The sequence below is a fragment of the Mus caroli genome, unplaced genomic scaffold, assembly GCF_978045245.1.
Source record: "Mus caroli unplaced genomic scaffold, Mus_caroli_1 scaffold_5, whole genome shotgun sequence".
Taxonomy (NCBI): Eukaryota; Metazoa; Chordata; class Mammalia; order Rodentia; family Muridae; genus Mus; species Mus caroli.
Window position 1 is genome coordinate 59,561,111 of NW_028227260.1, and position 26,421 is coordinate 59,587,531.

General features: G+C 38.4%; 1 protein-coding gene across 1 annotated transcript in view; it reads right to left on the reverse strand.

The window, feature by feature from the left end:
- Positions 1 to 25,889, reverse strand: part of Sh3bgrl (SH3 domain binding glutamate rich protein like) — a 69,003-nt gene extending 43,114 nt beyond the window's left edge. The window contains exon 1 of the mRNA XM_021153744.3: positions 25,617 to 25,889. Coding sequence (XP_021009403.1) covers positions 25,617 to 25,661 — 45 coding nt within the window. The 5' untranslated portion in view covers positions 25,662 to 25,889. The remainder of the gene's footprint in view (positions 1 to 25,616) is intronic.
- Between the last annotated feature and the right edge of the window lie 532 nt (positions 25,890 to 26,421).

The window sequence follows — 26,421 nt, forward strand, 5'->3', positions numbered from 1 at the left end:
GTGAATTCCAAGACAGTCAGGGCTACAAAGAAAAATAGTATCTCAAAGAGGAGTTGCGGGGAGGAGGGGGGCCATGATTCAATTTCAGGTACAATGAGATGACTCTCCACCTGATGGCAATAAAATTTTATCTTCAATCAAAAATTATTACTGTGAATGATCTAAGTCCTTAAGCATGCACCTATAATAACATTGCTAGGGAAACAGAGACAAGTGGGGCCTCAAAGGTTTGCTGGCCAGTCAATTCAGTCACATTGCTATCTTTAAAAAAAAAAAAAAAAAAAGGTGAACAGTGAAGAATTCCTGGCTTCCCCAAACATTTACACACAAAAAAACTGTGTGTAAAATACATGTTTATTTACATGTGAGCATTCGCATGCACACAAATCATATTTCCCAAATTGTTGTAATAGAAAGTGGAATAGAAGTACTTAGGAGTAAGATGGTAGATTATGATACTCACCACCGAAACTTGGTATAAGAAAAAGTCCTTAAACTGTAAGATAGAGTGTCTAAATGAGATGAAGCAAGGGAGCTCCCTGTAGGAACATAGGTAGGAGAGCCAAATTAGAAATCAACTGCAGGCCCTCTTCTATGGGCATAACACAGCCAAAATTAAGATGCCCTCAAGAATTTCATAAATTCATTCTTTTTAATAGCTGCTGTAGTAATCCATTGTATAAATGTACCACATTTTCTGCATCCATTCCTCTGTTGAGGGACATCTGGGTTCTTTCCAGCTTCTGGCTATCATAAATAAGGCTGTTATGAACATAGTAGAGCATGTGTCCTTAAAACATGTTGGAGCATTTTCTGGGTATATGCCCAGGAGAGGTATTGCTGGATCCTCAGGTAATACTATGTCCAATTTTCTGAGGAACCGCCAAAATGATTTCTAGAGTCATTGTACCAGCTTGCAATCCCACCAGCAATGGAGGAGTGTTCCTCTTTCTCTACATCCTCGCCAGCATATGAAATTCTTAGGCAAATGGATGGATCTGAAGGATGTCGTCCTAAGTGAGGTAACCAAATCACAAAAGAACACACATGATATGTACTCACTGATAAGTGGATATTAGCCCAGAAGCTCAGAATACCCAAGATACAATTTGCAAAACACATGAAACTCAAGAAGAAGGAAGACCAAAGTGTGGATACTTCGATCCTTCTTAGAAGGGGAATCAAAATACCCATGGAGGGAGTTACAGGGACAAAGTGTGGAGCAGAGACTGAAGGGATGACCATCCAGAGACTGTCCCACCTGGGGATCCATCCCATAAACAACCACCAAACCCAGACACTATTGTGGGTGCCAACAAGAGCTTGCTGACAGGAGCCTGATATAGCTGTCTCCTGAGAGGCTCTGCCAGTGCCTGACAAATACAGAAGTGGATGCTCACAGCCATCCATTGGATAGAGCAGAGTTCCCAATGAAGGAGCTAGAGAAAGGACCCAAGGAGCTGAAGGGGTTTGCAGCCCCATAGGAGGAACAACAATATGAACTAACCAGTACCCCTAGAGCTCCCAAGGACTAAACCACCAATCAAAGAAAACACACGGAGGGACTCATAGCTCTAGCTGCATATATAGCTGGGCATGGCCTAGTTGATCATGAGAGGAGAGGCCCTTGGTCTTGTGAAGGTTCTGTGCCCCAGTATAGGGGAATGCCAGGGTCAGGAAGCAGGAGTGGGTGGGTTGGTAAGCATGGGGAGGAAGAAGGGGATAGGGGGGCTTTGGGGGGGAAACCAGGAAAGGAGATAAAGTTTGTACTGGCTACTTTTGTGTCAACTTGACACAGCTGGAGTTATCACAGAGAAAGGAGCTTCAGTTGAGGAAATGCCTCCATGAGATCCAACTGTAAGGCATTTTCTCAATTAGTGATCAAGGGGGAAAGGCCCCTTGTGGGTGGGACCATCCCTGGGCTGGTAGTCTTGGGTTCTATAAGAGAGTAGGCTGAGCAAGCCAGGGGAGGCAAGCCAGTAAAGAATATCCCTCCATGGCCTCTGTATCAGCTCCTGCTCCCTGACCTGTCTGAGTTCCAGTCCTGACTTCCTTTGGTGATGAACAGCAGCATGGAAGTGTAAGCCGAATAAACCCTTTCCTCCCCAACTTGCTTCTTGGTCATGATGTTTGTGCAGGAATAGAAACCCTGACTAAGACAAATTGGTACCAGAAGTGGGGTATTCCTGTGACAACCTGACCATGTTTTGGGGAGGACTGTGGAAGGACTTTGGAACTTTGGGCTTGAAGATCCATTCGTTGTTAAGAGCTCTGTCAGATGTGTAGGAGCTTGGAAGATAATGCTGAGAACAGTGCAGAAGATGGAGGCCTGGTTTGTGAAATTTCAGAGGGAAAATTAAAGACTCTCTTCAGGGGCATTGCTGTTTTTATTGTGAAGATTTTGTAGTTCTGGTTAGCTGGGGCTGAAGAATCAGCTGTGATTAACAAGATACCAGAACTACTAAAGCAAAAACTTTGCATTACTGGGACTATTGATGCTGGTTAGCTGGAGCTAAGAAATTAGCGGTGATTAAGAAGAGACCAGCATCTTTGAGGTGACATCTTCTGGGAAGTGTTTTCTGAAAGCACAAAGAGGCTGTGTTCCAGAGATAGGCAAGGTTGTACTCCTTCTGCAGTGGGACTTGGTAATGTGTAAGCGTCACCCAGGTGGTACTGGTTTTGAAGGCATGAAGGGGTCACACAGCAGCTCAGGCTCCGCACTGTGAGAGGCCATGGAAGGCCATTGGTGAAGGTGCAGCCCCAGTTGTAATTGAAGGCCCAGGACTGAAGGGGTCACGCAGTGTTTTGGAGATGCCAGTACCACGAGATGACCACCAAGAGCAGCAGCAGCAGTGGAGTACAGGCATCTGGAGCCCAGAGGACGACGTGTGTGCTACAAAGGGCATGGCTGGAGAAGTGACCCAAGCCCTTGGAGGAGCCCAGAAGATCGTGAGTTGGATCCCAGACGTTGGACGGTTGGAGATTGATTTTTGCTTTGATTGTGACTGTGCCCTGATATTTTCCCTCTTGAAGGAAGAAACTGTTTTAGTGGGGCCCACAGTTAAGAGACTTTTAATTGTAAAAAGACTTTGGATTTTAAAAGAGATGGATATTTTAAAGAGATTGAAATTTTAAGAAAATGTAAAGACTGTGGGACTTTTAAAGTTATTTAGATCTTGGGGATTAATAAGAATGTAAGGGTTGAGGCTTACTAGTGATGTGTTTGTGTGTCAAGTTGACAAGGGGTCAATTGTACTGGCTACTTTTGTGTCAACTTGACACAGCTGGAGTTATCACAGAGAAAGGAGCTTCAGTTGAGGAAATGCCTCCATGAGATCCAACTGTAAGGCATTTTCTCAATTAGTGATCAAGGGGGAAAGGCCCCTTGTGGGTGGGACCATCCCTGGGCTGGTAGTCTTGGGTTCTATAAGAGAGTAGGCTGAGCAAGCCAGGGGAGGCAAGCCAGTAAAGAATATCCCTCCATGGCCTCTGTATCAGCTCCTGCTCCCTGACCTGTCTGAGTTCCAGTCCTGACTTCCTTTGGTGATGAACAGCAGCATGGAAGTGTAAGCCGAATAAACCCTTTCCTCCCCAACTTGCTTCTTGGTCATGATGTTTGTGTAGGAATAGAAACCCTGACTAAGACAAGTTTGAAATGTAAATAAAGAAAATATTTAATTAAAAAAAGTGCACCCAAGAAACAGCAGAAACTACAAAGGGGGCACACTGCTCACCATATACATAGTGCATGAAGGACCAAGAGCTACAACAGTGTGGTGCAGAGATGCAAAGGAACTACCAGAAAAGACTTAATGCTTCAATTCTTCACAAGATAGCACATAAACCATAGGCTGCAAAGGTGAACAGTTCCCATTTGCCTTTCCCTACCCAATACAAAATAGTGTCTATAAGAGCAGAAGGACTGGGGAACTTCAACTTTCAACTCACCACATCCATGCCAGCAATTCCTGCCAGAAATAGTCTCTCTATTTCTTAGTTTCTATTGTTTAGTCTCCAGTCTTGAAGACTTGTCTCATGGCGATCATGTTCGTTTTGCCTTGGTGCGCATATTGTGAAGTTTTAGGATTGCTGTGTACATTTCTTTACCTAGTCTCAAACAAGACATTCTTTTGCTATTTTTTAACAACCTTTCTTGCTCCGGGCACTTTACTGGCCCTGATTTCTTTTCTGTTCTTTTCAGAGTCAATACACTACTTATTCTTATCTCCATCAGCTTACTCATCTCCCAATCCTGGACTTACTAATTAAAACTCCACTGTACTTCACACTATCCTTGGTTTATTCTCAGATATTGGAAGCAAGGGGGCACTGTAGTCAATAGGCTAGTACAGCATTGGTACAGTGTTAAAAATCAAGCAGTTGTAGGTTTTTTTTAGTCTGTAGTCTACTTGGAATAATGTAGAGCTGACGACACCTTGAGTTCCTACATCAACTGTTTTCTGAACTCTGCACCTGAACGCTCCAACATTCAAGTGCCACTTGAACACTGTGAATGCTTCAACTAAAAAATATATATAACCAATCCACACACAACAAATGATATAAGGTCAGATACATAAATCCCAGTGCAGTAAAATGAAACACACACACTTACACATACACACACACACACCATCTCCAAAAATTACTAATCCTACTACAATGGCATCTAGTGACAGTGAATTAGAAGAAATTTCAGAAAACTCAAAGCAGGGATTAGAAATTATGTTCAAGGACACAGACAACAAAACAAAATAAAATGATGGGCTAAAGAAAGAGATAGAAATACTGAAGAGAAAAACAATGTGAAATGCTGTAATTGTTAAATAAAGAACTCCTTGGAAACTCTCACCAACAAAATGGGTCAAGGAGAGGACAGAGAAGGTAGCCTTGAAGACACAATGGAGAAAATGGTATTGATCAAGATGTAAAACTACTAGAGGAAAACTGAGTACATGCCAATGCCCAGGCACAGGTAAGGACATACTGAGTAAGACCCTGATTGCTCAGGAAATAAAAACTGCACTCAATAAATGGGATTTCATGAAAATAAAAAGTTTCTGTACAGTAAAAAAAAAAAGAGCTATCAATTGATTGGAGAAGAAACCTATAGAATGGAGAATTCCTATACCAGCTACCCAGTTGACGGAGGATTAGTGACTAGTATGTGCAAAGAACTCAAAAAAAAACCTAAGTATCAAAAAAGAAGCACTTCAAGAAAAATTACATAAATAGGTAAATGAGCCATAGAACTGAAAGGAATCCCCAAAAGAAGAAATACAAATGGCAAATAAATAGTTTTTTAAAGTATTCAATATCATCAGCAGTCAGGAAAACAGAAACTAAAAGTTTTTCCAGACTTCTTCTCACTCAAACAAGAATGATTATCATCAAGAAAACAAGTAGACTAGGGAGATGGCTTAGAAGTAAGGAGCACTGGCTGCTCTACCAGAGGACCTGGGTTTGATTCCCAGCAACCACATGGCAGCTCACAACTGTCCAGTTCCAGGAAATCTGATACCTTTTTTCAGGTCTGCGTGGGAACCAGGTACACATGGGATGCATGGACAGGCATTCAGGTTAAATACCCACACACATAAAGTAAAATAATATTTCTAAATTTTTACTTGAAAATATACACAAACCAAAAACAAATGAACACACACACTGGCGAGGTTGTGGGGAAGGGGGAATACTTATTCACTGTTGGTGGGAATATAAATGGGTACAGCCACTATGCGAACTAGTGTAGAGATTCTCAAAAATCTAAAACCAGCAATACTGGTCCTATGCATATACAAGGTGTCTGTATCATAGCAAAGATACTTGCACATCTGTGTTTATTCCTGCTCCATTCACAATAACTAGAAATGGGATCGGTCTATATATCTATCAACTGGTAAATAGAAGGTGAAAATACAGTACACACAACGAATTTTATTCAGCTGCAAAGAAAAATGGCATTAGGAAAGTTGAGGGAAAATGTATAGGACTGGAAAATTACTAAGTAAGATAACCTAGTCTAGAAAGAAAAATACCATATTTTCTCTCATATGTGCATCTTAATTTTTAATTTTTTAGATCTAGATTTAGATTTATGTTTTTAATACAGAGTATGTATACACAGAGGTCAGGAGGCTAGAAAGGGTGCATGAAAGGGTAGAGGACTGTAAAACATATATGATAGGAAAATAGGTGTGGAAAACTAAGGAAAGGATAGTAACTAAAACTGAGGAGATAGGGAAACTTACAGAGAAAGCCCCAGATCCCAATGAGAGACCCTGTCTCAAAAAATAAATAATAGTAGAAAGCTGAGGCTGACTCAAGCCTTTACATGCATGCCCTTATACATGCTCACGCCACACTTAGCATGCAAACATGCATGCATGTGTTTGTGCACACACACTCATGTGTGAGCATGCATGTGCATGCGTGTGCGCACACACACACACAAGCAGACACACACATGCACATACAAACAAAACTTCAGGATGATATGAACGGTGATATGTTAGGTTGAAGGGTTGTAATGTCACGATTCAGACATCAGAATGTAAAATTCCAGAGCACTGGGTAAGGATTCGAAAGACATTTGGCATAATTTTAAATCTTTTTAATAACTGGGTTATCTAACAGTGGGGAAACTTTCCTTTCTCAATAATTATTATGAATATGAATACAGAAAATAAATGTTTAAAGTGCTACAAATTGCCAGATGAAGTGATACTTGTGCCTTGTAATTACAGCATTTGGGAGATTAACACAGGCTTCTTGTCTGTTTGAGGCCATCCTCGGGTCCACAGTAAGTTCCAGGCCAGCCTAAACTACAAAATAAAACCCTGTCTCAAAAAACAAAACAATTTACAGCTCTAAACTTGTATACTTTAAAATAAGATGTTTAATGGAGTGCACTATAGGTCCATTTTACCTGTAAGATTCTTTCCATTTAGAATCGGACTTAACAAATACAATATTTCCACACAAGTTTACACAAACATTGCTCAAACTATTAAGGCAGCAACATCATCATAAAAGTTAAATAATTCATCAACAAATACCAAAGAACATCTTTTCCAAGCTAGCAATGGATGACACCTGACACAGTCTGTTTAACAGTTTAACTACTTATCTCGTGTTTACAGTTTCACTTTTACAGTTTTACTGATTAGCACAAGAAGATTAACTGACAATAGGATTAGTTTCTCTTTCAAAGGTCTGCTCTATCCTCCCCTGGAGGCCTGTTTACTAGGAGGGTTGTACTTCCTTACCTTTCTGAAGGAGACTCGAGCTCTCACCTTTCTGGGCTCAGCTTCTCTTCTCCCAAATCCTTCTGTTATGCTTAGTAGCCAAGATCAAAGGTCTCAGCCGGGGCCTCAGAAGAGTTTATCATCATCAACTAAAAGATCCATTCAGACACTATGGAGGTCCACCATGATAACATGGGGGGGGGGCAGTTTCTATGGAAACCATGGCAAAGCAAACAGATGGTGGTATTTGTGGGTAATGGCAGCAATTAGGAGCAAGACGGCCACCACCACCTGGCTCACATTATTAAAAAGCCACTCAAATCACCACCAGCAGCCTAAGCCATGGAAATCACAGCCAGGAAATAAGGTCGCGGATAGGCTCCTGGGATTCAAACAACAATGAGATCCACAGCCAGATAGATGATCCTCCAGGACACCAAGGAGGAGAACCTAACCTCTTTGTCAGCCCCCATGTCATCATTCATCCATGATCACCTTAAGCATAGCCCTTGCCCTGGGAAAGTAATGAGGACACCACCTCACCACCAGGCAGGCTGAGGCGGGAGGTGAAGCCAGCACCAGCCTGTGTAACAAGTAGGAACAAAAAATGAGTACAGACCAAAACCCTAGAGAAACAGTTCTCTGTCCTTGTGCTGTCCTCAAGCCATAAAGAAGATGGGTGGTGGGTGGAGACAAGAACAAACTCAAAATTCATCTCCTGATTAGTATTAGTACCTCTTAGCGACGAAACTTCCTCCTGAAGGTTACCTGACATTGATCTGTTGAACAATTAGACTAGTGCTCTACTGATAAGTACAGCGCATAAATACTGATTTAGTAGCTGATACATGAGTGTGTGTGTGTGTGTGTGTGTGTGTGTGTGTGTGTGATAGAAAAACAAAAATAACTAATAAAGGGAAAAGGAAACTGACAAAAAATGGTAAAGGAGTTTGGAAGTAAAGATAATTATTGCATTGAGAAAGAGTTTATTAGAGAAGACAGGTTAACAATGGATAAGACCAAGGACTGTGGAATAAGGGGACAAAAATCCACTTGCAAAAACAGAGGTGAGAAAAAAAGCTCGAGGTAAAAAGCAAAGGTAATATGCCCAGATGTCTGGATTAAACAGTGCCTTTAGTGCAGTGTTTCCATGACAGCACCTAAGGGGATTTTAGTATGTGAATGAGCATGTTTATTCAGTTGAATATATTTATGTTAATAGGTAAAAGAAAACTGAGCAATTACCATATCAAATCCATGATTTCACCTACATTACTGTTTAAAATAAAATACTTTGCTCATGCATGCATTCATTCATGCATTCAAATTCCATAAACGTATATTCATTATATACTTGCCAATGACTGAGCACAGTGTGGTAGTCTGAAAACACAACAGAGATTAAGATTAACATCAACAACTTTACAAGTCTATAAGGAAGAACTATAACAGAAAAAAATGAATAACATAAAACACCTTAGACAGAACAGAACTAGAGTGTAAAATATATGTAATCCATGGAGTTCTCTGGAGATGGTTAAAGTATTTTTTGCTAATAAGTGAATTCTGGATAGAATGGATGGCAGAGAGAAACAACCCAGAAAATGCTTCACTCAAGTATCAACTCAGCTGTGACTCAGTCCATAGTTCTCAGCAATCAGAAGTGTTATGAAGTGGTGGCTAACATTCATGAGCTGTGGCCTTTTTCTCACAGTTAGCATTATCAATATAAATCCACACCTCACTTTAAAAGGAAACTATTAGAGCAGCAAAAATCATCCTGGCTTTTACAAATCTACTTCTTTCCCTAAAAAAACATACAAAAGAAACCTGAGGTGAATATAGATCTCTAAAAGTTGGATAAAGATTTAATTGTTAAACAAAAGTCCAGGACAGGGAAATGGTTCAGTGTGCAAAGAAACTTTACAGATGAAAACAAATTTACTTCTCACACTGAGGTCAAAGTCTAGCATCCTTTTTTTTTTTTTTTTTTTTTTTGAGGCCTTCACCTGAGTCAAAACCAAGTCAATAATATAAAATAAAATAGCATATAGTTTTGGTTAAAACATTAACTATAATTACTGTGATCACCTTAGTTTTGATTATATATTACTAGAATTGGTACTGGAGATGATCTGACTGGCAGGATACTGAGTGAAATACATTTTCATTCATATATATAGGTGTGTGTGTGTGTGTGTGTGTGTATGTACATGTATATGTATATATAAAAATATGGTTGAGAAGGGAGCTAGATTTTCTAAATTTTCTATATAATCCATCTGGCCATCATTTGAACCATTTCTTTTAGAGAAGACTGAAGTTGATTCTTTTTTTTCCCTCCTTTAGATAAAAGAGTTTCAATTTGTACCCCGAACAGGCCTCGAACTTGGAAGCCATCTTCCTGCCTCAACATCCCATGCTTTGGGATTACAGTCATGGACTATCATGCCAGGCTCTAGAGTCAGCTTGAAATCAGGAATATCATAGAAGAAGCTGTAACACCCCTGCCTGGTTTCTCCATGCACACCTATTAAGTGTTCCCAATTCCAGAGTTGAAGACAAGGTAGAAAATAGAGAGTGTTGACTAAAACATCCGAACAAAGAATGATTCATGGTTCGTTTATTATATTATAGCAAAAATTGGAGTTCATGGTAAATATAATGGAATTATAAATGAGGTTCAAAGTAAACTTTTTGTAAAAAATAAAATAAGTAAAAACCAATTATCTTAATTCAGTTCAATTATGAGTAAAAAACAATGCCACTTAATATCTATTCATGATGCATCCTCAGCCTTGTCCCCAAATGTGGTTTTGGGTTAAGTATACACTCTATACCTCAGCTTGTCTTCTTGCCTAACTGTTAAAAAAGCCATAGCTTGGGAACATAGTTCAGTGATGGAGCATTTCTCTAGCACCCTGCTTGTTAAACTGTGAGCAATTGAACAAACTTAACTGAATGCACTAGATATGAAACATTTAGGAACAATTATGGCTTCTGAACATGCAAGTGTCCAGTGATTAGTAAATCCAAGGCATTTCAGTCAGCTCGTGTCTATGACTCAATGTACAACTTAGCTGCAGCCTTGATTCTGAACACAGACTTGCACAGGCAGCTCTATGTGGATTCAGTGGGTGAACTATGAAGTTAGGAGGGGAAAGTGGTAATGGTAGTGAGAGGAAGAAATGGAAAGAAAAGAGTGGGCACTGAAATAATCTTAGTGGAACAAAGCACTCACTTTACCTACTCCAAAAGTTTATAAGCCCAACCTTCATGAGAGCACCTCCTTATCAACAAAGATTTGCCTTGCATCTCCATCAGACTACTTCAGAAACTTTTTGAAGATGGCTTAACTTACATTTCACTCTGTAAAACACATATATGTGGAGAGATAGACAAATACAGACAGACAGACAGACAGATAGACCAACCAATGGATATACTGATGTACTGTGTGCTGTGAGATATGGCAGTTAACATTAGAAGTTACGTTTCTAATAAAATAGTCTGTGCTTACCTTAGACAGATTGCCAAGGTAAGCAGATTAGCTGACAAACTTAAATTGCTGAACCTCATATTTGTTACTCAATAAATTCCATATTGTAAAAAGAAGCTTTGGTCCAGTATGTGCTCCCCCAACTCAAGATACCTTATTTCTGTGTGAGCATATGCACACATATCCATCCATAGCTTAGGGGGAAATGTTGCCATATTTGGGACATGTACAGTAGAAAGTCAAATTTTAAAAAAATAATTTAAAGACAGTCTACAGTAAGACCTATCGCAGATGTGCCTGAAGTAGATGAAAAAAATATTCATCAAGAGAAGATGTTTAATACCGGGGAGATGAAATATTAGCTAACATATGCAGGAGAAATAGAAGATGTGAAAGAAAACACGTAGAAATTAGACTAACAATGAAAAACGTGTAGCAAGTTTTCAAAAGCATAGTATCCCTTACTGAACACAAAGATTTAGAAATGTCACTGTCACTGGCAGCATAGTAGCTTGATTTCTGGATTTCCAATCTCCCTCTCTCCCTCCTTCCTTCTCCTCCTCCTTTCCTCCCTCCCTCCCTCCCTCCTTCCTTCTTCCCTTCCTTCCCTCACTCTCTCTCCTTCTATCCCCCCTTCTTCTTCTGCCTTTTTCACTTTTATGATTCTATATAATTACTTTAGTGCCATTTTCCTTTCCTAAAGTATAATTCCCTTAGGACGAAAACTTTGAATCAAACACATTCAACTAAACACAAGTCAATGTGCATTCTTATTTTTCCTTCATTCAAGCATTGGGGGTGGGGAGGGGGTACTGAATTTGGAGCTTCCCAAAAGAGTACTCTGGAACACAACCAGTACTCTTTTGACATCTTAAAAATTATTTGTTTGGTTTTTAGACAAACTTGCAAGGTAGCCCTGTATGCACTGGAATTCAGCTATACAAACTGGGCTGGCTTCAAACTTCCTTTCATTCCCTTCCATCTGCCTCTGTCTCTAGGATTGCCACTGGAACCACTCACACTGTGAATTCACACAAAAAATAAAAACAAAACAACACAAAACAAAACAGAGCCAAGAGTCAGAAGAGTGAAGAGGGCAGAAAAGGAAGGAAAACTGAAGAAGGGAGGATAGAAGGAGAGGGAGCAAGGGAAGGAAGGAGAGAAGGATGGAGGGAGATTGGGAATCTTCCCTCAAGAGAAAAATTCGCTTACAATGGAAACAAATAACAGGCCTCTCTTCTGTGCTAATATTAGTATTTACAAACAAAACAAGTAACTTGAAGATCTTGTGAAACCACATCTATAATAACTAAGAACACAGGCAAAATTTTCATTTATATAAAAGAGGAAAGAAATTTTCTTCAGCTAACAATTTTAACCAATTATTGTGGTGCTGGTGAAAAGTTTCCTTCTTGCAATAAAATTCACAGTAGTTATTATTACTCATTAAAAAAAAAAGTCTAGGCGTTCCCCAGGATGCAAGTTTAAGGTCTTTTATTTCCACAAGGAATGGTCGTTACAGGGTCTAAAGCACTCTCTAAGCCCCTTCCTTTCTCAATCTCAACTGGGGGTTCCTGGTTGAGTAGGGCACTGGTGATAGAAAAGATTGCTAGCAAAGTATCATTTAACTACCTTAAAAAGTCACCGCCTGGAGTTCAGAGTCCTACAGCAGGTATTTTTCTCTACAACTGAAACAGTTTAGTTCAAAATTTTACAAGGGTTCTTTTCCTAGCAATTGAACCTTTTAAAGGCATTGCATTGGGTTTTAAAAGCAGTCTTGTCCTATAATTTTCTTCATTAGTAATGCCATTCAACTATGCCCAGTGCTTGAGATTTAAAGGCCTCCTTCACACTTAAAAGGTTTAAATTTCTATCTTGAAATGTATGTAAATCCAGCAGGTTGCAAAAGCCTCATGAAATAAGCACCACGTGGTAGTGGTAATGTCCTCTTATCACCCCATAATGCACTCACTGACAGGCATTGGCAATACCCAGAGAACTTCCTGGAAAAAGAAAAGCAGAAGGAAATAAATAAAAATCATGGGATTTATTTTTAACATTCTCAAAATAAAACGTACAGGCTCTTTGTAAAAATAATTTTTAAAAGGCTTTGCATATTAGTTTAGTGGATACTGAGGAAAAAATGTTCAATTAATATATAGTTCACAGTCCTTTACTTCCTATGATTCTGATTTCAAAAATCTGATCTCTCCCCCACAAAAGAATGAGTATGCTGAATTTCACTTGTCACCCAGATTTCCACATCATACTCCTGTAGTCTAGGGAAAGGAGAAAGATAGAGTAGTACTAAAGTGTATTGCCATGGGAGAGTGTATGTTTCCTCCTCTGGAGAGTTTACTAAGAGAGAACCGATCAAACTCTTTCTGGGCCCCCTCCTAAGCAGTCCTTACATGGATGGGTTGGATGACCTTCTATGACCTCGCCTAGATAGATGCTTCTAAAATTCTGCTTTCAATTTTATGGTTATAAAAATAGAAGAGAATATGAGCTGATTTTTATCCAGTAGACAACAAACATTCTATGATATGGTCATGGAGTCTTTATAACAAAAAAAGAAATTGCTTTCAATCTATGATGCTTCTACCTACATAATGTTGCTTTAGTCTAAGAAGAGCAATACTATTACAAAAAGAAATTGACATTTGAACTGCTGTGTTAAAAGGAGCATCTATGGTTGCAATAGAAAACCCATCTACCAGAACGCCTGGTTTCAGAGACTTACCAACTCCCTGGGATAATGCAACTTTTTTTTTTTTTTCTCAGAGTTGAATCAGTACATTAAGCTGAGCTAGAAATATGTTGAGAAGGGAAAGAATTAAAACTATGTATTTGTCTTATTATCTGGTGGAAACTTAAAATACTAATTATTTCAGGATTTAGCTTTTTCTCTGTCATATGGTTGGCTGGCCAAAGGCCAGCATACTGAATAATAGCCCCATGTTGTAAAATCTAGCACAGGATATAACCCTTATCCACTTTAGCAGTGGTATAAATAGTAAAGCAAACTGATGTACAAAACTTGAACTAAATGTCCAACCAAAAACTTGGGAAGCCTAGAAGCTTTTAAAAAGCAAGGGAAAAGCCAGAGAGAGGGGGAAACATGAGACTTTCTTAGGGAAGTTAGGCTTTTCTAAGTACTTAACGAATGTGCCTCAAGTTTTTATCAAGCAGAATTATTTATACAGACTGTCCCAGCCAGGCTGATCCCAAGGTGAAGGGAATCTAGATAAGACTGGGTAGGAGTGGTCAGATAATAATAGAATACTTTAGTATTTTCCTCTGGAATTCCAAAATAACTGATAGACACAATTCAGCAGAAAAAAATACAAATCTTTCAGCTTGTCACTACATTTGACATTTTGATTGAGAACTGACCTCAATCATGCCTCTGGTGCATGTTCAAGTACAGGAAAAAAAAAAAACCTAAAATATTTTCTGGTGCATGCTCAATTACAGAAAAAAAAACTGAAATATTTCATTTTACTTAGAGTCTAATTCCCACACCCTTCCAGGGAAATAGAAAAAAAAAAAAACCTGGAGAAAAATTCAGCTGAAATAATAAATTATCACTGTTTTTAGAAAAACTGTTCAAGTGAGATTTTATCAATATACCAGCAGAGATGTCCCAAAAGTACCTCGGCCTATGAACACCTCATATATTCTCCTTATATATTTGCAGACCATGTAACTTACCCCCCCACCCCCCGCCAAAATGACATCCACATCCTTTCTCAGTCTGACTCACACAAGAATCTGAGAGGCATTTCACTTATTCCAGGTCCTTTCCTAGCCTTGAGAACTAAGGTCTGTAATCTAGTCCAGTGATTGGCATAAACATTTTCTGAATGAATGTGTGAATTAGAGCATGAAAGGAAAAAAATCCACAGCAAAAATAAATCATGAACAGAGAACTGGCAGAACATGATGTAGCTAAATCTATTCAAAATGTCCTCACTTTGCAAGGTCCTTCATCCATGCCTTTGAGTTGTCTATATAGTTTTCCATATATCCATGCTATCAAGTTAGTTCCCTGTGGAAGTTTAGAGCCAAAGCTCTATAACCTCTCAAATCTAGAGAATAACCCTTTTGTTAATATGGAATCCTAAATGATTGCTTTTATCTCTTTATCCTCTTCAAATTTCATTTATAAGATTCCAAGTCAGCCCAGAAGCATCAGTTTACTGATCTCACAACACTATACTAGGCAACCTTCAAAAAGCTCCATTAGTACTAGGCATGAAACTAAGTTTAAATGATTCAACTGAAAAGAACATTAAATTGGTTGTATTTTCTTATGAATAAAATAACCCATCTCTTAGAAAAAATTTAAAGTGTACAACTCATACAGACACAAGATTTTTTTTTTCAGTGCTTGGGATCAAATCCAGGCCTTTGCTTACACTAGGTAAACCCTGCCAGCAAACTAGTATATTCTAAAGAGCCATGTTTTTAATTGGTTTGGCAAGTAAGCGTAGTGGAAATTGTCCAGCCATTCAATACTTTATGTAAGAACTGTGACTTTCCTGTTTCTTCCCTTACAAAAACAATGCACATCTGGTGAGTTAAAATAAAAGAACTCTCTGCATAGTCAATATATATATGAAACTTAGTAAGGATATTTATTTATTATTGTTCCTGTTGTTACTTGAAAAGGGGTCTCACTGTATATTCGTAGCTGACCTGTTTACCCACCATGTACCTTCAATAGCCTTTTCTTTCAACACACTAGTACAAAACTAGACAATGCGTATCACCTCTTCTATGTGTATTCTATTCCTTATGCCTTTCTTTTTTTTTTTTTTTTTTTTTTTTTTTGGTTTTTCGAGACAGGGTTTCTCTGTATAGCCCTGGCTTTCAATCAGGATTATTGCTTTCAGCATGTCACTGAAATTGCTATGTCCAAGATCGCAAATAATTTCCTCCTTTTAAATGCAATGGCATTTTAGCAATTTTCACAAGGCTTGTATGGCACTGCCAAACCATGCTCCCTCATCACTCGCCTCTATCCTAGCTTCTAGACCTCTCTTCTTCCTTAATGAATCGTCCTCCTTTGTCTGTTCCTTTGACAACCTCTTTCACCAAGGTTGTACCCTTATCCTCAGTCCTCATCTCATTTTGTAATTCCTTCCTCTTTAATTCCTTCTTTTCTACAGTTTCAAATAAAACCATGTAAATGGCTCCTACACTTTTTAACTTTCTAGCCATCATCTCTTCTCAACTCTAATCATACATTTCTGAATACCAACCACAAATTTCCAATTGGTAGCCTATTTGCATTTGAATTGCACCATGCCATCTATTGAAGCATCTGCTAATGTTTAGAATCCTACTCCATTCTAATTATACTCTGGATAATAAGAAGTAGAGAAAGTAAATGAATTATTATTCATGGCTCTTTGTTTCATTCTAAAATAGTTCTAAAATCGGGCCCTCCAATCTAGTTCTAATACTCAGCAGGTGATCAATAGAATCCATCTAAAATATAAAAACACTCACCTAGCCTCAAAATCTGCTGTTAGATACAGGGACAGACCTTCCTTCTATGGTTTGAAGCCATGACTACAACATAGGGAATTTCTACAACTTGAGAAGACTGTTTAGAAAAATACATTTAATATTATCATATATAATATGCCACCTGTCTTTTATCATATGTTTTCACATAAGATGAATCACACATACAAGCCATTCATGGTGACACATATGTCATAATCAGAGAGAGCACTTTCAATGACCATTAGTGCAAGGTCACCCTCAGTCTCAGTTACATAGAAAGGCCAGCCTGGGGACTTAAGGAGACTGTGCCATAAAACAAAAACAAAAACAAACAAGAAAGCCTAGCATTCCAATTTCAAATATTTCTAAGAAATCTTATGACGTCCAATGGTCGTGGATGGGCTCAGTGGTTAAGAATGGTCTTGCAAAGTTTATATGCCCCAGTACAGGGGAACACCAGGGCCAATAAGTAGGAGTGAGTGGGTAGGGGAGCAGGGTGGATGGAGGGTATAGAGGATTTGGGGGGATATCATTTGAAATGTAAATGAAGAAAATATCTAATAAAATAATTTTTAAAAAAGAAATGTACTTTCTTGGACTCTACCTGAGCTACCTGAGCTATATATATAATGCTTTTTGCTCTTACAAAGGAACAATTTTGGTTTCCAGCACCCAACAACTAACAACCATCTCTAACCCTGGTCCCAGAGAATCCCATGTCCTCTTCTAGTCTCTGTGGGCATTGTGTGCATGTGCTACACAGGCATGCATGCAGGCAGAACACCCACACCCATAAAATAAAAGGAAATGAAGAAAATGATGATCCTTTTCTGAAATGCGGGGTAGTCCCAGTTATTTCATGTAGTAAGAGATCTTCTAAGAGTGTTTACTTCTGTTTTCACAACAATCCCTGTTTGAATAATCTAAGGAGGCCAATTAGCTTACTTCGCATGAATCTCTTAGGTTTTGCTTTTACATGCAATAGTATTGATTTTTTCCAATAGTTGCTCTTCAGATGTGTTCTCTGTACTATAAGTAGTATGCTTATGAATTATTTTTGCTTAAATTAATCTTAAAGCAAAACTCAACAACTCCCTGCCCAATAGTAGAGAGAAAAATCTATCTCTAAAAATGAATGATTTTCAAAATGTATTAGATATTGATTTATACTAAACCTACTTGAACATCTAGGTATAAATCATAGCCAAGCCCATATTTCTTTGAGTTTTCACAAAATGTAGAAACACTGGCTTTGAAGTAGACATATGCTATATTGCTGGCAGGGTAAGCTTCTCACTTGAGTCTCTGACATTTGAGTAACGTTACAATCTCTTGGGGTATGAAGTTTGGTGCTCACGTACATGTTTTTTTTTTTCTTTTTTTGGTAAAGTAAGATTAAATCCCAATGTGATACACATTTTTCTCTGAAATTCACCATACAATATAAACATATAACAGTACAAAATAATATATAACAGTAAATATAAACTCCCCATATAAGCATATAATAATATAATATAATATAAACTATGAATACAAATGGTATTTACAAAAATGTACTAGATAAAATCCATTGTTCAATTTCAACTTCCAAATTAAATCTGATGCCCTCTTCTGGCACACAGGTGTACATGCAGATAGAGCACTGATATAAATAAAATAAATAATAGGATCCAGACATCATGGTGCCTGTGAAAGGCAGAGGCAGATGACTCTCTAGGAGTTCAATACCAGCCTGGTCTATATAGTGTGAGTTCCAGGACAGCTAGTGCTACACAGTGACCTCAAATAAAAATGTGGATGGTGGGCTCTGGTGTGATGGGACAGAATTGTCATCTCTGAACTAAGTTTGCTAAGTGACAAATTACATATCAAGTTGTGACTGCTGTGCCAGGTATATTTTACGTACTCCATGAAAGACCGCAAGGCAGCTCTTAAAATTACTTTATAGACTTTTTTTTTCCAGTGCTTCATACCCAATGCTTCAGCCATACTGGACAAGCACCTCACCACTTAGATGTCCCACCAGCCTTTTTCATAGTGCTGTCAGCTAAAGTTGACTAATTATTTGTGCTAGAAATTAAAGCAAGTTACTCTATCATTTTTTAAACAATAAGTAATTATCCACTCATGTCTTCCTTCTAAATCAACTTTCATATGTTATACTGGAGATGATGGTTTCCTAAGCCATACAACTTTGATTAAATACATACTGTTACAATTATAACACTGAGGAATGGGCCACACTTACGATGAAACAACTGTATGGGAGGTGACGGCGACATAAACAGAACAAATTGTCTCACAGTAGTTGTTACCTGAGATGGATATTCTCTGCTGCTTAAAACTGAAGTTTAATTAGTCTTGATTCATTGTTGGAAATCTCCCAAGCAGGAATGTTTGGCTCTAACCCAACTCTGTCATAGGCTGTTATTCCCAAAAGAGCAAAACCAAAGAATATAATTTAAAGACGAGAATCCAAAGCCAGACTTTATAAATTATAAATATAGTGCTTTCCAATTTAATCATAGACTCATAAAAATCTACCTTTCTTTTTTTACCATGCTGGTGTATAGCCACAAAATACAGGGTTGTGTTGTTCCTGTAATTAGGGGTTGGATGGTATGTTTTGTTTCTTTTTTTTTTAAGTTTTTTTTTCCTTTTATTTTTTCTTTTTTTGTCATACAGTCTGACCATGGAGCCTAGTCTGGCCTCAAACTTAATATATTTGTACCTCAAATTCCAGAGTGATATGATTATCAGTTTACACAGCCATGCTGAGAAAAAGAAAAAAAAAAGATAGTTTTCTAAAACAGAGAATCAAAATCATGGAAGTTCAATATGCTGCACAAGCCACTATAAAAAGTAGTAAAGACAACTTAAAATATGATTCCGATAAAGCCTATGTGTCCATGTATGCATGCATCTTAAGTTGTAAAAGGAAATGCTACTTCTGGCCTCACTCTTCACCTAGTCTCCCTCTTTTGCCCTAGTCTCCCTCCCACCTTATTCTCAAGTCCAGGTTGTAGATGAGAACACACTTACTGAATAAGAGGATCGCCCAAGTAGTTTCTTTTCCCCCTCATTGGATGTGCACATGTGCATTTATGTGATGTGCATGTATGAATGTGGGTACCTCAAGGGGAGGGTTTGGAGGACAACTTTCAGAAGTTGGTTTTCTCCTTCTCCAACTCAAACTCAGGCCATTAGCATAGATAACATTGTCATTTTTATTCACTGAACTGTTCCACACCCCCTACTGAGATGGTTATGTTATTTTATTTATTTATTATTTATTTATTTATTTATTTATTTATTTTGAGACAGGATTTCTCTATGTAGCCCTTAGTCGTGGAACTCACTCTGTAGACCAGCCTGACCCCGAAGGTAATTATAAAATCAGCATCTTAAGGTGCTAGAGATGTAATTTCTATGCAATATCTATATGTGTAGGGCAAACAAATAACAATGCTGATGGTTCTGAAGACAACACCCTGTAGTCTTTATAATCCCAGCTCTGCCATTTCTAGCTCTTTGGTCCTGATCAATACACACCTAATATCTCTTGTGAATCTCAGGTAGACTCTCTTCAAACACAGAAAGGGATCTACTAACAGCCCTTCATGGTTCTTTAAGAGTTAAATGGGATAATATATGAAAAAAAAAAAAAAACTAGGCACGGGGCCTGGAGCTCACAATGCCGTCTTACTATTACTGCCATGCTAAGGAGAAGGTAGAACAAGGACAACAAAAGCCCAACAGTCCTGAACACTTTAAATGCAGAGTGTGAGTTATTTGCAATGGTATTTTTAAACTTTTATTTGAATTTTTAATAGGTTCTGCAAGTCTACAGCCCTTTCCACAGCCATATATGCAAAATGTAAAGCAGCGGGCTAGAAAACAATTCCTCTGTTTAAAACTCTGCTGGGCTGGCCAAGTGTTAAATGTCACCTTTGTCTCTCATGCTAACAAAAGCGGTTGTCATAAAAGATCTGCCCTTTTTGTCTACAAGTATGTTTGTCTCTTCTTGGTCTAGATAGGAAGAATTAATTAAATTGTAATTTTAAAAGGGCTCTACTTAGGTAGCAAGGCAGAATTGAAGGCAAACAGATCCCTAGTAACCTACTTAATTTTACCAATAAAACACAATATAAAGTTAACCCTTGATAATCCAGCTAAAGCAAAACATATTCGATAAAGACTCATAGTTGTCAGCTCAACATCAAGCCAATCAATAGTGTAGCATGGATGGGAGCTCAGCTCATCTGTCCCTACCTTTAGCTGAGGGGCTATTGACAGTTGATGATGTGCTAGCAGAGGGAGAGTCAATTTCCTTTAAAGGTGTTTTCCCCAATAGGTTTACTATGCAAGCTCCAGGGGAAGGCCCACATTCAATTTGTATAAGAGCAAAACAAATTTGACTTGATAGGTTATTTTACTAAAAAAAAAAAAAAAAGACAAGAAGTTTGGAGTGATGGGGATAAGATCCAGGAGGAGTTAAGGAGACTAGTGGAAGGGAATGAATATGAACAAAATACATCACATGCATATAAAAACTTCTGAAAGAATACACATATATATTCAAAGATACGTAGTTGATTGTGCAATGCATGTTAAAAAAAAAAAACACACACACACACACACACCTAAGCCGGGCATGGTGGTGCATGCCTTTAATCCCAGCACTTGGGAGGCAGAGACAGGTGGATTTCTGAGTTCGAGGCCAGCCTGGTCTACAAAGTGAGTTCCAGGACAGCCAGGGCTATACAGAGAAACCCTGTCTCAAAAAACCAAACAACAACAAAACAAAACAAAACAAACAAACAAACAAACACACCTAAGAGTACACACAAAGAATTAGAGCATTTAGCCTGACAGTGTTTAGACTTCAACACAGAGCATTCTGGGAGAAAGGTTGTTATGGATATTATTTTTCTTCAACAGAATAATGAGTCTTTATGCTAAAAATAAATTCACATTACCCTTTTCTTCTATGAGGTTACGACGCTTACCTTTCATATTACATTCTGCCAGGTAGAATAGCTGTGAGACTTTTAAACATTTCCAAGTCATAGGAGCCACTACCATTGAGACGGTTCCTGTTTAGGGCCATACAACTTTGAACACATCCTATCTCATCTGATCTCGGAAGCTAAGCAGGATGGGGCCTGATTAGTACTTGGATGGGAAACATGTTTCCTAAGCCTTTTTAAGATAGGATAAATTATTCCAATAGCTTTACTACTGTTACAGGGAAATCAGCTTTCAAGTACTGCTTACCAAACTGAAGGTACTGATTCTTCATTCAGACTTTGCACTTGGCACTGGAAAGTCAACATTCTCTACAGCTTGGAATTTCCTAAAAGTATGCCTACTCATTTGGTAGTTTCTGAGTTTGATCTTCTAACTAGTTTATGAATAACTTTAAATAATACCATTCCAACAAAGCTTGGCAGTTATGGCATGCTCAAAAGCATGTTTTAAACCAGGGTTCAATTTATATATGCAAAGACAGAACAACAAGGAACTCTGTCACCTAACATAATTACTAATGGACCACATGACAAAAAAAACTGTGCCTTCCTGCTCTACATAAATAGTGTGACTCAGGAGTTGTGACTTGATCAAGAGTATTCAGTTCATTCCCTTGTTTTTTTATTATTTGTGAGTACCTTCATAGAATCCACCCTAAAACTAGCTTTGTTTTTAGTAATTATAAGAGAAACAAAAAAGAGAAAAATCATTGCATATGCTATTCCCTAAATGAAATCCTGAGAAACCTCCTATATACTATACCCTTCAAGTTTCTGCACCATTGCCCACAGAATGCATAGAGGACATCAAATGGATCAATATATATCTGGAAGAAAGAAGGGTAAAATTCTCCTAAGCCAACTAAAACTTTCCCAATCTCTCATCAGTCTGATAATTTCAACAAAAGGTCAATGTTGTTTTGTTTGTTTGTTTGTTGTTAAAAGTTACTGCAACTTGTTGGGTTATGTAGACATTGAGTTTAATATACCTTTTCTTCTAAATATAAATTTACAAGGCATTGCTATCTAAACTCAAACATATGCTACTACATGGCATCACATCAATAGTGAACACAAACAATTCTAAACAGACAGGGAATAGAAAGCCTGATGTGGTAACACAAATGTATAGTCCCGACATTTGGAGGGCACCAAGAGGATCACTAAGTTTGAGTCTAAGTTGGGCAATGAATTCTTATCTCAAAAAATTGAGAACAGATGTTAAGTTGGACTAAGAAGTGATAAGAAATAAAATATGAACACACAGAATTCACTTTCTGTGAACAATTGGAAACCCAATCCTTACTACATGATCCCCACTTATGGAAATGCCCAGGCAATTCTTTTCAACCTGCAGGACTTTCTCATTCTCTAAACATCTAAGGTCATGTTCACATTTACATCTTCATGCCTACTAGCTGCTCTGCATCACTGTCAGCATATAATATATTTTTTATGGCTACACACGTTTAAACTTAAGCAAGTTTCCCTACATTAAAACTGGCGTCGAAGCAGTACGGCACTGGGGAAGTTACTTAACCTCTCTCTATATGCATCTCCTTTTCTGAAAGAAACATAATCATGGCATTATTGTCAAGAATATGTGAGACTGTGCCTGAGACAACTTAATCATTCCCATCTGCTATTCTTACTAGAGTTACTATGGAGAATCCACTGCAGCTGGGTGGTAGTAGTGCACACCTTTAATCCCATCACTTGGGAGGCAGAGGCAGGTGGATCTCTGAGTTCAAGGCCAGCAAGGTCTACAGTAAGTTCTAGAACAACCATGGATACACAGAGAAACCCTGTCTTGAAAATCAAACAAACAATAGAATCCACTGCAAAGTCTAATCTATTTGATTATATTTCTAACCTTGATGAACAAGCATGACTCCTGTGTATTAGGGCAGAGAAGAGAGCACATTTTAAAAGTTTTTTTTTTAAATCAGGCTGAGAAATATGAGAAGTCTTGGCTGTAAAAATAATATTGCTTATTATTGCTGCTCTAGATCATTCACAGAACAACTGACCACCTAATATTGCTGATTTTTGTAATAGTCAGGAAAATCAATTCAGAGCTGCAGAGATGGCTCAAATAGTCAAGAGCACTCATTCCTCTTGCAAAGGACCTGGATTCAGTTCCCAGCATCCGCGTGGTGGCTCATAACCATCTGGAACTCTAGCTCCAGGAACCGACCCAACACCTTCTTCTGGTCTCCATGGGCATTGTATTCACACAGTACACATATGAAGGCAAATCATTCAATACATACATATTATCAAGCCAAAGCCAAACACTTAAAGCACTCATTAGACACATAATAACTTACAAGTATGTATCTTTTCAGGTTTTTTTTTTTTTTTTTTTTTTTTTTTTAGATTCCATGAAAACACTTGCCCCCAAATTTCTAAATCATTTGTTAAAAGGACAATGCTTTTTTGCTATCTTAGGGAAAATTTTGGTACTGCAAACTGAAATTTCCTTCCTCAAGTAAACAGCCACCGCCCCATTCATATTAAGTAGTTCTCCTTTAAGATATTCTTTGTACTATTTTAGGATTATTCTTTAAAAATTGCCAGAGTATAGTAAGAAATCATTCATTTTGGCCTTTTCATAAAAATGTAATTAGTGCAACAGGGACAAATTCTTAATTATCCATGAAGAAACAATAGAAACAAAAGACAAAACAACATAAGTATCTGTCATTTGAATCATCTAATAAACTCTTAATCCTTTCTTGGGCACTTAGAAATTTTGTGTCTGAACAAAGAGGGGGGTGTGACTCTATTACTTGATGAAATTCTTAAAGCAGTTTCTCCTTGAGTTTACTTCTGGAAGAGAAATAGAAGATAAAGAAAGCAAAGAACAAATATCAGTATTGAAACTGCATACCCTCACAAAACAACAACAACAAAACCTAAGTGCTTGAGAGGTTCGATCTAATAAGGATTAACCAAAGGCATTAGCTGGTTTTTGAAAATGCAGTTAATGTAGTAGATTGATATTCGGTAACCCATGTTTTACTTAGAGGTATCAGAATGTTAGGTATGGAAGAAAAGATGCTTCTAAAGTAGGGTCCAAAGGAAATTATAATAAACATTTCTATTTTTTCAAACAAAACGTTTGCTCCATAACTTTAAGAGTAGGTTTCCTTATATTTTGAAACACAGTCTAAACACACCCACACATGTTGGCAAAGACAAAGTTCAAGGTTCATGGTTCTGGTGATTTCATATAGCCTTCAGCTCTATTACAAATCCTACTAAATGTAAATGACAACAACCCAACAACCTGGGACCTCTGCCACTCTAAAGCTGGAGGAGTTTTCTACATTCAAATTCCTGAGCCCACACATCTGCTTCTGCCACAGAGGGCCTTTATTTTTCCTCCTGGGGTTGCTGGAACAGAGGCTCTTTCATCTGACAGGAGTATGCATTCCAGCTTTCACCTCAGTTTACCCAATGTTCCTCAGATATGGTAAAAAATTGTTATTCTAAGTTAACAATTGGCAAATGAATCAAAGAAGAAAACCAAATCCTATGAAGAGCCAGCAACTCAGTTGCCACATGTTCTTTCCTCCATTTTCACCAGTCTTGAAGGAGTGGGTTTTAGAAAGAAAATCTTTCGAAGGAAACGAAAAACTCAAAATAAGATCCAATGGGGGAGGTCTCATACAACATTATTTTCTTTAAATGGCTTCATATTCCAGGAAGAAAGAGAAGAGGGGAGGAGGAGGGGAAGGAGGTGGAAGAGGAGGAGGAGAACTTTAAAAAAAAATCATTTGTATCATTTGCCCCTGACTTTCGCCTATTTTTAAAATTATATACCCCACCTGCACGCCCTCTAAATAATTCCATTCCAGTGGTTTCACAATAATTCCAGTACCTCAGAAATCTTCCCTTCCCTTCCCATCAGTACCCTAATCCTTTACAGAAATGCACTACTTCCCCTGAACTCGGTACTTAGAGCATATTTGTTAAATGTCTCACTCTAAAAAGCCTGAAAGCCACTTGTTTTTTATTTTACTTGACTTCACCTAACCGTGAAGTCCCTTTACCAGGTAACTCCTAAACTTGGTAGTTTTCTTTTTCCTTTAGAAACGAACACTAACGTCTCAAGGCACACAAAGCTAACTCCACGGGAGAAAAAAATAAATAAATCGACGCAACAAAGGAAGAAAGGAAAGAAGGGGGGGTACTCTGCGCGATGCTTGCGTCTTCTAAGGAGAAGCTTCCAGTGTAACTTCTTCAATTTAACGGTTCTGGGGCAGAAGAGGACTAGTGTGTTGGAAAACAAAGGTGGGCTCCCACTCTCCTTACCGCCGTAGAGCCAGAAGAAGATGCAATATATACACGGATCACCATCCTGGAAACAAGGGCTTCTGGTCGGTCGCTGGAGTCTTGAAAAGGGCTGGGAAACAGCTGCAGCAACGGCTGGAACCGAGCTAAGGGCCAAACAGAGGTTGGATGAGGAGGGTGGGGGAAGGTGGAAGGATAACTGCCCAGAGCCCCGCCTCCACCAGCGGCTGCTTTCAATGAGCTTCCAGCTCTGCAATCCCAGCCCCAAACCCCGGAAGGCTCAGGCTCATTTGCATCATTTCTAAATTGTTTTTTTTAAAACACAGGATCTCGAACAGCACCGCGAGATCTGTTGAAACAATTCTTTTTGACTATTCCCTCTCCGGGAAGGGGGCGAGGGAGAAATAAAAGAAGGGGTAAGGAAAAAAAATATTCGATTAGAATAAAGGACCCGTTCCCATGAACACCAGAAGTTTTGCTTGTTACTTCCTGCTCAGAAATGTATGCAAATAAGATAGCCTAAAGCTAGCTTTATATTGAATCCAGACACTACTTTAAATGTCTTCAAACCCACGTTATCAAAGCCTTGTATATTTTAAGATGCCAATAATGAAGTAAGTGATTTTTTTTAACCTTAGTTGGCAGCAGGAGTTGAATGCTGAAAAGCTGCTCGAGGAGAGGAGGAGGGCTGGAGAGAAGTTTCAAGTTTCCCCAAACCGGAAAGCACAGAATAGGTTGTCTTTTTGTTCAGAGTTTTGCTAAAATATGGAACAATCCTTTAGTGAGAATTTGCAGGAGATCTAAGCGACAACTCTAGAATGAAGGA